At 31.3% G+C, this 13,065-nt stretch overlaps 1 protein-coding gene across 4 annotated transcripts; it reads right to left on the bottom strand.

Annotated features, from left to right (window-relative positions):
* Nucleotides 1-988: 988 nt before the first annotated feature.
* On the bottom strand, nucleotides 989-7,710 carry LOC127092407 (serine/threonine-protein kinase STY46). 4 transcript variants are annotated; one of them, XM_051031268.1, is made up of 16 exons: nucleotides 7,412-7,710; nucleotides 6,832-6,946; nucleotides 5,680-5,780; nucleotides 5,382-5,501; nucleotides 4,891-4,945; nucleotides 4,514-4,624; nucleotides 4,111-4,170; nucleotides 3,853-4,028; nucleotides 3,635-3,742; nucleotides 3,217-3,290; nucleotides 2,933-3,108; nucleotides 2,642-2,737; nucleotides 2,093-2,173; nucleotides 1,954-2,007; nucleotides 1,676-1,810; nucleotides 989-1,376 (listed from the first exon to the last, which is right to left on the bottom strand). In XM_051031268.1, exons 1-16 carry the CDS (start codon nucleotides 7,630-7,632, stop codon nucleotides 1,299-1,301), a joined length of 1,761 nt encoding a protein of 586 aa, XP_050887225.1. In that variant the 5' UTR covers nucleotides 7,633-7,710; the 3' UTR covers nucleotides 989-1,298. The 4 variants fall into 4 exon arrangements, with proteins under 4 accessions (XP_050887225.1, XP_050887226.1, XP_050887227.1 ...); XM_051031269.1 differs by having other exon boundaries at nucleotides 5,686-5,780; nucleotides 7,412-7,698; XM_051031270.1 differs by having other exon boundaries at nucleotides 4,120-4,170; nucleotides 7,412-7,698.
* Nucleotides 7,711-13,065: the final 5,355 nt, after the last annotated feature.

The following is a 13,065-nucleotide window of genomic DNA, read 5'->3' on the forward strand; positions in this document are numbered from 1 at the left end:
TTCCTATAAATCGTATTTAAACATGAATTTTCTATTTTTATTCCAATGCTTAAAAGATGGAAATACAATATTCACATGAAAATAGAGAATAGGTTCAACCAACTATAATTTTCTCCTATCTTTCATATTTATTTTTAATTTTAAATTAAATAAATTCTATAAATATTTCTTATAAACTTAAATCTCTATCAATCACATGAGTAAAAATAATATTCCTGATAATAATAATCATGGGAATATCATTTCAAAAATCATGGGAATATCATTTCAAAATAAACTTTAAACAAACGCACCCTATATTTTTTAAGTCTCATAGTGGAAAATATATTTCCTTACAATTTTTTCTTCTCTTTAATATACATTTAATATACAGTTCACTAACAAAACATAGGCGACATTCAATCTTTTTATATAAAGCGTAATAATTGAACCTAGCGTAAATTATATGTTCCTTAGTGGTGTGATTTTTTAAAACTTTTTTCTTAAATTTTAAGTGTTTTGGTTCATTTTTGAGTCAGCCTGAGTTGTTGAATTATTGAACTGAACTTAAGTTGTTGAATTATTGAATTGAACTAAGTTATTTGCAAACTTTGATTGAACCAAATTCAAACTAAAAAAAGAAACTTGTGACGATCACAAGTCGTGTTTCGAGCTTAATCAAGTTCGACTTAGCTTAACTTATTTCCAACTCTGTCATAAAATATTCTATTGTCAAGCATGCGGTCTGAAAATTTACTACAATCAGAAATATTCCATTGTCAAGCATGCATACCCAGGCTGAATTATTTTTATAATTTGCAATATACCACTTTTCACACTATTGAAAGTTACATACTAAACATTCAAGGTACGGAAGTTATTCAAGAAATTCATTTCTTTTAACAAGTTTTCTTCCATACATACATTATAGATCCAATCTCAAACCATATACACTTTACAAGGCTGATACATCTAGTGCAATAATTAAAGAGAACTCTAATGTAAGAAATTGGCAAAATTATAAGACTATACTTCACAGTAGCAACATTTAGCTGAAAAGGGGCATCTCTGAATTACATTATTCATTCATGGTACCATAAACTCTTTTCTACAGACAAAAATAAATGCCATCGTAAAGCTAATGAATGGGCAATTGGTCAATTTCAAAAGGCTTAAATCGTGAGAAATCTATTATAAAACAATCAGAAAATGTGAAGAAAACTGTACATGTCAATGTAAAAAAAAATAAGAAAGTGAAATGGCCACAACGATTTTGATCCTAGCTAAAACAAAGTTGTGGAGGTCATCAATTCAAAAACTTAGTGATGACCTCGTCTGAGGACAGACAGAAATCCTGCCGAATTACCCCGGCGCCGGTCCTCTCCTTCATCTCCAACCTGTTCCACATACATACTTAGGCATTCAATAATCTTCTGTAAAATAAAAATTAAACCATTGAAGTTGAATTGAAAGTTATCATCAAATATCATACTCTACAAAGAATTGTTAAAGGTGCGAGAATTTAACATCAAATGTCAATGCGCATTGCTCATTCATGCTTGCCTGTGCATGAATGTGCAAGTATATTCTATGTATAGTGTACACACAACGTACGATACAATCTTTTTTTAAAACAAAATTAGAGTGACGCTCCCTATATGCATATGAGATAAAACAAAAAGTGACCTTGTTATACCTCCTTAGCTAACTGCTGCAAGAGCTCAATGATTTCAGAGAAATCGGGTCTTAATGTTGGATCTTGCTCCCAAGATCTCTCAAGAATCTGAACAAACTTTGGATGAGCACTCTTGGGGATGGTGGGCCGTTTACCCTGAAAAGTTATGGTAACACATGAATAATTCTCTATACAGTATTCATCCTTCCAGTCACCATGCAAATCAATTTCCCCAAAGTTTTTAGAAGCAAGAGACATTATATTTCAGCTTATTCTACCAACCGAATTAAAAGAATTACCTTCTGAACAACTCCTATGGCTGCCTGTAGAGGGGTCAAATATTCGTATGGAAGCTGGCAACGAAAACACATTAGTTTAAATAAGAGGTTAATATTGGAATAGCCATAAGGTAGTAGTAGCAGTAAAAAAGAGTTATACCTTTCCAGTGAGCAACTCCCATAAAACAATTCCAAAACTAAATACATCAGCCTTGTGATCATACGGCTTGTGTTCAATAACCTTCAATGCAGAGTAATCATGGTAAGAAAATATGACAAAATGAACGATATCACTCATCTACCTTCGCTACCGGAAATACAATTTTAAATCACAACTAGCAAGATATTGATAGTTAGGTCATCTTAGGTGTGCGAGATTGGGTTGAACTGGAAAAGAAAACAAAGAAACTCAACTGAACACTTTAGAAGGATGTTTTGCTGTACACTAGGATAAAAAGATTGGTAGCATATTTTGCCACAGTTGATAAGAAAACGTGTCTGGAATCTAAGTGGCTCATGAGTAATGTCAACAACTTCATTTGTTATATATTTCTAGAAACACGTCTCTAAAAGTCATCAAATTAATAAACATAAACACTTAAGAATAAAACAACCAATCCTCAAAAGACAAGGGAAGGGGTCTTGAAAAGCTCATCAAGTTAACGCAAGCTATTAGAATGACCTAATGATAATACTATGAGAAGATTACCTCAGGAGCCATCCAACGATAAGTCCCAGTTTCTGCTGTCATAACTCCAGATTGAACTTTTACTCTAGCAACTCCGAAATCGGCAACCTTTACAACCTGTGATGTAACACCACATACGACTTTCACTTCTATATATACCTGATTTATGTTATTCTGCGTGTATCCGTACATATGGTATGTTGTGTCTGTGGTGTGCACGGATGTGTGTGAGAGAGAGAGAGAGAGAGAGAGGGCTGAGATCAAATAAAGTATTGGATCAGATCATATAATACAAAATTAGAGGAAACATACACCATTTTCATCCATCAAAAGATTGGCAGATTTCAAGTCTCTGTGGATTATGTTATGTTGGTGCAAGTAGCTCATTCCTTTAGAAACATCAATTGCGACTTTGAGCAAAGTAGGAAATTTAAAACACCCTTTATGCTTATGTAGGTAGTCATACACACTTCCACCAGACATAAACTCTGAAATTTTAAATGAAAACAGCCATCATAATGGGGTTGATGACGATTGCTATATATTTAAGATCACGATCACATCTATTTAATTATTAATTATTCATCACATTTCACCTGTAACTATGCATAAGCCCGGGGGCTTAGTACATGCTCCCATGAATTGCACAACATTCTTGTGTCGAACCTTCCTGCAAGTTCCATCAGCAAGTTTGTATATGCATACTTTTTTAAAATGAAAACACAACAAAGAAACTAGCTCAGAATACAAGAGTCAGCTACATTAAAAGTTCGGCATATGATGACTAGAATCAAGAACCTAGCTCAGAATGCAGATATTATATGTTCTTGTAGCTCATCCACTTTTGGCCCTGCTAAAAATGCATTGTGACATCTTTTCTTTTTGATAGATAGTTTTTCCGTCTTAACAAGGATTCTCTTTGACATTGTTATCCTTCTCACATGCAAAATACTAATAAAAAAACAAGTAGATAGACTTCAAATGGTAAAAAAGAGAAAATTTAATACAACAAACCTCATGATGTAGACTTCTTGAGCAAACTCTTTCTGCATTTCTGTACTTACATGCTCAGTCTTGAGAACTTTGATGGCTACTTCCTGGCTACAATATATACCTTTAAATCTGATTTAATTTTAAGAACTAGTCAATTAAAATTGAAATAATATATGCACCTACAGAGAATGTTTGTGGAGCTAACACAAATGCATAATTCAAGATTGCTGTGTACTTACAGTTGACCGTATGACGCCGATGCAATTTGAGTTCCATATTTCAAATGTTTGGGATCTATTTCCCAAACATCTGTCCCATCATTTGGAATTGTCAAATGATCCAGCTCATTCTTCATCCCTGCTTGATCACACTCATCAACAGATGATATTGATTGCCCTCTGGACCTCTCATGTCTCTGAAAGTAGACGATAAGAATTCAATTATTGAACTTTTGTTAAATTAACTATATAGCAGTTATCTAGAAACAGAAAAAGGACCTGAGTTACCTCAATCTTCAAGACTTCTTCTTCCAAAGTTGCTTTTAGCTTCTCTGTTTCCTGTTTTCAAACCGAATAATCAACAGCGCCCCATTAGCTAAGCCTTTTCAAAATACTTAAGACAATAATAAGAGAATGAAACTGATGAAAGAGAGTGACATAACAAAGTAGTCTAAAATACAATAAAAGCATATTCGAGACAATAATGTTGATAAGCTGGTGCTTTTGAACTGAAAAATGGCAGCCGTAACATGGTTTAGATCACTATGAATTCGAATATTATGTTTTTCAACATAAATATAAGGGTCAATGACATTAGATTTTGAAAGAAACTTTCCACTTTTATTCCATTATGCACCCATCCCAACAAACTGGTAACAATAACAAATGATTATCAACATACCTCATAAGGCCAGCCTTCAACAACAAACACATCTAATGAGTAACCATCATTTGTGGAAAAAGCATGTGCTTCTTGGATGTTCAGTCCAACCTCAGCAAGCAAAGCAGTCAACTGCAGAAGCAACCACGCCTTTGAGATGCTCTCATTTATCACACCGCATTCAAAGTTAGTCCTAATTAAGTTTACATAAGTAGGGTGATTGTTTGTAGGTTAGGTTTGAGTGCCTGATCCGGCCGAGTCAAATATCGTCCCATCCATCAATACGCGTTTCAATAATACATGAACCAAAAGTGATGAACTCTAAATCTGTGTTACTTGTTTAGAAAAAAGGTAGTTTTAATATACATAATATTTTGATAAGAAAAGCTATCACATACCTGGCTGAGAAGCTTTGGCTTGTCATCTGTTGAGATAGTGATTTCATGCATGGGCCTACATCATTTTCAGAAACAGATGTTTGATTTTTTTTTATTAAGCATTCAAAATTTAATTGAAGTGCCAGAACAAAATTTTCATAAATCGTTTGAGGTACAATATCCCCACCCATCATACAAGCTTAGACAGACATATCTTGGGTATGTAAGTTCTTAGTTTTGTTTTATAGATGATTGGCCAGATATAATATGAATACATGAAGACCAGACTACCATGAAAATAATAATTATCAGCATCTAAACCTCAAGAATACCAACGAGATATTAATATAATTGAAAAGAAGATATATGGAAAGTGTTATAGAAGAGCTGAGTTAAATCTTCAGATCCACCGCAACATGAAAACGAAAGGAAAAGTAATCTAGATTCTAGGTCAGTGTTTAAATATATTTTCCAGGTTTAGGCCTAAAAAATGCGTATAGCGGAAATCTCACCGTGAATATTGTACACTTGCATGTACAAACCGTTCCTCTTCTAAGTCTTCAGAGTCATTTTCTTCAAGAGCCAGTGCTTCAAGATTAGGAGAAGAGCCAAAAGCAGGAGGTGGGAGTACACTGCCGACAAATATGAAGAGAGAAAACAGAATCAGAACTGAATATTACTGCCATCGAGTCCAACTAACTAGAATAATTGGTTGGCCTTTACACATAGCTATAACTTGAGCTTTGTGATAAGAGCACCATAGAATTTTACTTTTTATGAAATCAGGATAAATAAGTGAGAAAATGATACCCCTGCCTGTTTGAATACTTAGGAGAGCTTTGACCAGAATCTATGCCGGGAGCATATGATTGGAAAGAGTCAGCTGAGTTTCCATCACATGAGGGATGAAGCTGCACAAAGATTCCAATGCCGAAAGAATATTGGTCACATGGAACAAAGTAAGTGATATGAATCATACAACTCAAGATATGAAAACTGAAACTGAAAAGAACTTCAATACCATGAGGGAAAGCCATAATCTTTACAGTTCAGAAGCATGAAAAATATCTGATTACGTAACAAGAGACAATTCAACTAGACAAATGCAGCTTGATCTTGTGAAAGAAAATATGCACAAACATACCGATGACACACCAACAAAAGAGACACTCTGTAAGAGATTTTCCTCAAGTACAACGCTAGTATACCAAAAGTGGCTTAAATGAATCATCAACAATGACATGTGAAAACAGGTTGAAATTCAAAAAGTACTATATTTCTTCAGTCAACGAGGTAATGAAAAAATTCAAGGCATGCTGATTAGATTACTTCAGCATCATAGATCATACACTTTCAGTATAAATGTTAATTATGCTCATGACGAGAAACCTATACAAAGACCCCTATGCCGACATTTAAAGCATATGCTATTTCAGTTACAAACAATCATATAAAAATTAAATCTGAATTTGGTATGCCTGATCAATTTAACTTCAAATCACATATAAAGCAGAAACACGATTGATTGGAGTATGGTATGGTTGTACTGAGCTGTGTCGAGTCAAGTATGGTATTGCTTTAATGACTATTTATAAAACTGCTTCAGAATATATATTTTATTAAAGACTAGAGAGTCTAGGCGGAAAAAAATACTAAATTGTAAATAATTTGAAGAGTAAATTGTTCCCGAGGGTGTTATTCAGCTTGTTAAAGCATATAAGGATAACAGGCCATCCCTATTGGAACATATACATTTTAATATTTATCCTTCTCCAAGAATGAAATGAACCACTCGTGAACAATCACGGATGTCAGGTAGACACCATTAATAATTTGAGAAAAAAACAAAGAATAAATTAAACCTAATAACAATGCAGCACAGCGCGAAAGCACTAAGAAATGAAAACTGCGAGAATTTGAATTAATAGGATGAAAAACACAGCATTGTAAGGGTAAACTCACCTGGACTAAGTGAACTTCAATTGAAGGCCTATTAGCAGGATCATGTGCTAAATGAAGTAATCTCTTGTGCATAAGAACATCTTCTGCCCTTTCTACATTCACATCTAACGCATACCTGCATTACAGAATACCCTCAAATCTCTCCACAAAACACAATATTTTGAAAATAAAGCTATGAAACGCTCCAATACTGACACACACGCCGTTTTGTCAGAAACCAACAGGCGTACATTTTTTCAAAGTTGTCTGTACTATAAAAATAAAACTGGAAAACCTAATTAATCATAATACGTTAACTAAAAGAAATCCAAAAAAATTCATCCAACTATCCAAGCCAAATTATGAAGATTCAATCTCTTGCATGCAAACGGTTTCAACAGAATTTTAAAAACAACTGAAGAAAACAAATTCACTGTTAATTCAACTTCATAAATCCACGCTTAAAACGAAATAAATCCATTGCAAAACCTCATATAAACAATATCATAAAGAAGAAGAAGAAGAATATTGTCATAAACGATGAAAATACGCGAACGTGAGAGAGAGAGAGATAGTGTAATAAAAAATGCGAGATAAGAACCGTGTAGGAAGACGGTTGAAGTGAGCCCAAAGCTGATCGTTAAATCCAGGGTGTAAAGTTTCTTCGTTGCCGGAATCATTAAGCCGGCGGAGAATCTCCTCGTACACTTCAACTTTCTGCCGATGGTGCCGACTATACGACGGAATCGATGACGTGGAGGATGTGCGGCGATGCACTCCGCTGCCGCAGCTTTCGTTGTCTTCCTTCGCCACCATCAACATCGAACGAACGAGTTTCACGTGAAATAACTATAATTTCGCTTTTATTGTGGTGAAGAACGAAACAATGGTCTCTTCATTATAAATTTAATCTCCATCGTAACTATTTATAAACATTTTAAAAAAACTTAATAATATTTCAATAACAATAATTAATATTAATATGCATACAATAAATAAGTAGGGGAAGATTCAAGAATTTAATAATAATAATAATAATAATATTTATAAACAAATTTTATATTTTAAATTTATTTAATAAATCATATTTATATATAAATTAATACATTAATTATTTAGTAAATGATAGACAAATGGGAGAGTAATGAAATATTAGTTTGAAATATTTTAATTTAAAAAGTAGATGGATAGACATAATTATATTTAAGTATATCTATTATCACGAGGTCATTTTATAATATCATACTTTCTAGAATATTAATCAAATAATAAGATAATAAAATATAATTGAATTATTGTATAAGAAATATTTTTTATATATATATTCAACTATTCTAGTAAAACAATTGTGTTTTTCTTTGTTATATTTGTGTAAGTTTTAAAGTCGGATAATTAAAGTGGTTGTTTAAAAGTAGATGAAAAGTGATATATATTTTTTAATTTAAATAAATTATAAAATGTATTATAAAAATCTGTCACTAATTAATTAAGAATTTTTAATTCCGTCAACAATTTTTTATATATTTTAATTTCTCACTAATTTAAAACATTTTTCAAATTCTCTCGTTAATATTTTCTTATTAATGTGTCTATTATATTTAAAAAAATTGATTTATAAAAAACAAATAATATGAATTATTTTATAAATTAAATATTTAACTATCGTATATATTCATCATCAAAATACAAAACGTCACTTGTATTAACATTTCTCTTGAAAAATAGTGTAGCTACAAAGCAAACACATTAAATATTAAAAAAATTGTAATTCAAACCTGTTATCCAATGTACCAAAAATATTTATACAATACTTTAGGAATGGTGAGTGGTTGTACTTAAGATTTTTTTTTTATAAAAATGTGCAACAAGGCAATAATAATAATTATTATTATTACTATTATTATTATTATTATTAAATATTATTATATAATCAACTTGTATGTTCTATTTTTGCAAGTTGGTGGTAACATGATTAACATGTGGCTACTCGGAAGAATAAAACATATTTGATGATATAGTATAGTATATATTTTTACTATTCTAGAGGTTTCAAATATAATTAATGATTTTTATTCTGTTATATTAATTTTAATATATTATATTTTAAATTAAATTTATTATTTCATGATATCTTTCTAATAATAAAATAAATATACAATTTAAATTTTAATATAGAAAAATTTAAATTATCATATAAATGAATATCCTTAAACTAGTTAATGATAATATTTTTTGGATAAGTATTAGTAACTTTTCATTGGAATTTCCATTCTACAAGAAATTAATTTACATAAATAAGTAAAATTATAATTATCCTAAAAAAACAATCACCTAACTTTTTTTTTGGATGAAATGATTTCAAAAATTCAGTGGCATTAAAACTCATAAAATAGAAGAATTAATTTCTGCAAAAAGTGGAATAAAAGATTATATAAAATAAGATATCTATAATTAGGTGGAAAACTACTGAGTGAGTAGGAATGACGTGGCGTACAATTCTAGATACGCACACATTTGGATAAGATCATTCTAGAAAGTCCAATTTCGCCTTTTCAACTAAAACGATTTTGTTTTTAATTTATTTCTTTATGGAGCTTTAACAATATTTAATATTCATATATTTTCAAAATTTATCCCTAGCATTTTTTTTTCAAGATTTATATGAGATCAATAAGTGTCCAAATACGATAAATGATAACCATATACCATAAAGTTATGATACCGGTTGGAGAAAAACAAAGTTGTGATAAAGTTTTTTCTGCATGTGATTTAGTTAAATACTCATTATGTGATTTAGTTAAATAATTTTTGCATGTAAATATAAAAAAAACCCTTGATTAGAAAAAAATCAAGATTATAATATTTTACAAAAGATTTTAATAAAATTTCACAAATGACACATCATTTAAAAATGCATAAATAGTTAATTTAGGATATAAAATTGTAAAAGAAAAATTAAAATGGTTTGATTTTGAAATAAGAGAGTTTTGTCTTCTCGATTAAGTTCTTAAATATTTCAAATATTTTTGATTAAAAGAAACACACCACCCATGTTTTAATATTAATTACATATAGAATGAATTGATATGATTGTTCCGTGAATGAAGCAAGTAATGAAGTTAATGTTATTTAAAATTCCTATTTTTGATTATCAATGTCTGATTATAAAATGGCACAACAAATAGTGAATTCAATAGGTTCATTTTGGGAAAATTGTTGAAGAGGTTAGCGAGGATTATGCCAATCAATTTAAACAACATTATCCTCACATTGACAATCATCGATCTATATATTAATCACGGAGATTAGTAAGAAATAATAGTTAATTAGGATTTCTATCAAAAAAATAATGAATTAGGGAAATAGTAATATAGTCGTGTGACATGAAACGAGAAAATTGGACCATGCAAATACACGACAATCGCCGCAAGAATAGTTTGGCATTCACATGCCATGCTATGATTCTATGAAGCATAATGCCATCTCTTGCATTCTGTCGGCTTGTTTTTTGACCGAAAAAACTCTAAAGTGGTTTCTCACACTAACATGCATGACTTTGAAAGTCTTCAAAGTCACTATTAGGCTTCCTTAAACTAAGTGGATTATTGAGGTGATTTGAAAATAGCTTTTGTTAAGAATGTATCAAGTGTAGTTCTATATTGATTAAAAATGTGAAGATTTGAGCATTTATAAGTGAGGAAATTCACGCATCTATCACCTTAAGGTTTTAGGTGAATATGTGATGTGTCTCTCATAAAAGTATTGCTCTAAAAAAAATTACACAATGTTCAATCCTCCCTAATAAAAAACTCCTCCAACAATATTAACATAAAGTCCCATGCAAACTAAAATAAAATTTTGTGTTCAAAAAATATATGGTAGTCTCAATTATAAATAAAAATAGAGTAATGCTTACTTGTGTCATCAGAGTCCGTATCAAAAATTTAATAGATAAAAATTTTCTATTAAATTTAGAAACTTTAATTCAAAAATTGTGTAATTTATTTAAAATTTAAAATTTATTTTTTCATCACAATTTTTTATTTAAGTTTTTTTAACATGTGCTCACACAAATTAATAATACTTGATATAATTAAAATTGGATCCGACTAATTGGCTTAATCGATTAGAACGGAAATAGAACTTGCATTCGGTCTTACATAGTATAAAAATCGCTATACTAAAAAATTGGAGAAAATTGAACATAAATAGTTTAGATTGGTAAAAATTGAAGGTTTTGAGCGGGTTACAATATTAGAATATCTTCCGTATAATTCGAAGGTTTTGAAATTTGTATATTAATTTAATTAATTTTTTTAATTAATTTTGCTCTAAATACATTTTTAATTCTTTTATTTTAATTATTTTATAATTTTAGTCCTCTTTTAAAAAAATTGAGTCTTTTGCCCCTTTAGTTAACTTTTTAAAGTTTTTTATCATTCAATTTTGTGCATGACATCTCATTTTGACGTAGCACTGACAAAATATTGTCTATGTGGCACATATCACCTATTTTCTACCATGTCATTTTTTAATAAAAAATAATTTTAAAATATTATTTATTATAATTAATAATTAATAAATGTATAATATCTATCAAATAATTAACAATGCCACTTGTTAATAGATGATTGGATAATGATATTTGAGCAAATAAGTTTTTTTTTATGAGAGTGGGATTTGAACTACACGGGTTTGGTTCGAATTCAACTCTCGTATAAAGTTGAATAGAATGATCAAAAAATCATTTTTTTCAAAAAAAAAAATAAAAGATTAAAAATAAGGAGATTAAAAATGCATTTAAACCATTTATTCTTTCAACATATATTTTTTATTTATGGTTTTTTAACACGTGTTCAGGGCAGCTTCGGTTACATGTTGTCGCTTTGGAGTTGTGAATTACACTGAAAACATCTTACGGAACTCCACCCAAGAATCATTACATTTGTCGGTAGGTCGTTGAACCACAACCGAGTTGGCTCGGACGGGGTTAGCGCAAATAACATGCACTTGGATGCATCGCTGACACTGAAGTAACTTAGTCGGTCATCCACGAGATGCACATGCTCGTCCATATCTCATTTTCTATCATAATCGCTCAGTTTATGTGTCTTCTCCATAGACTTCGGGATCTTGCTCTCCAGGATCCTTCCTGATAGCGGGTGCTTTAGTTGCACCTTTTCTGAGTAAATTTCCTCCTGAACCGGGGAGGGAGCATGTCTGCCTCGGTCTCACTCAGGACTCTAATGAGGAGTCTGATGTTTCCTGCTTATACGTCGGTCCTTTGATTGAGGAGTTTGGTTTCCTTTTGTTCCGATTGGATTTGGTACGGCCACATAAGTCTTCCACAAAGCAAGTTCTTGAACTATAGTCTCGCGGAAGGGAGCGTTGTAAAGAATTTCTTCAAGGCGTTTAAGCCTTTCTTCAAGAGCGTGTGAGTTTTGTTTCTAAATGATGTTAAACATATCGTTCAACATCTCGTTAGCACCTTAAATGCTTAGGTTCACTTGTAGAATGTGGAGGTCAGGCAATGCTTTATGTTGTGTAGCCGAAGGTGGAACATGGGCCTCTATCGGATTAACTTGAATATATCTGGTCAATTGCAAAGCTCAAGTTAGATGTTAATGTGGCGAAACCATCGCTCTAGGATATGCGTCATTTTGTGGAGTAGGAAGAAGTGGTTGATTAGTAGCCACTAAAGCACCACTGACAATTTCTCGCGCAACGACGTATATGGTAGCCTTAGATTCAGCCATCACTGGCGAAAGTAAGAACTGAGAATTTAGAAATATGAGGAAATGAGACTGAGATTGTGCTAAGTCAAATCAAAACACGATATATTCTTGCATTTGATTGTGTATGCATGCTCCGATGATCAGAGGAAGTTAAGAATTACGAAAGTTTGAGAGTGGATGTGAACTTGTGGAAATCATAGGAATTAGAAGTCGATTCTCACAGAGGGCGTCACTGTTCTGTTAAAGAACCAGAAATAAGTAGAGAGACGACAATGATGGTAGATTGTTGTTTCCAGTGCGGAGGGGGGACTGGAAGGTTAGTACTCCAACATTCAAGTCAGTATGTGAAAAAGAAGAATGGAATAAAATTGAATTTGAAACTTGTTACCTCGATTTGATCTCTCTCTCTCTCTCTCTCTCTATCTATCTATCTATCTATCTATCTATCTATCTATCTATCTATCTATATATATATATATATATATATATATATATATATATATATATATATATATATATA

The sequence above is a fragment of the Lathyrus oleraceus genome, chromosome 6, assembly GCF_024323335.1.
Source record: "Lathyrus oleraceus cultivar Zhongwan6 chromosome 6, CAAS_Psat_ZW6_1.0, whole genome shotgun sequence".
In the NCBI taxonomy this organism is placed as follows: domain Eukaryota; kingdom Viridiplantae; phylum Streptophyta; class Magnoliopsida; order Fabales; family Fabaceae; genus Lathyrus; species Lathyrus oleraceus.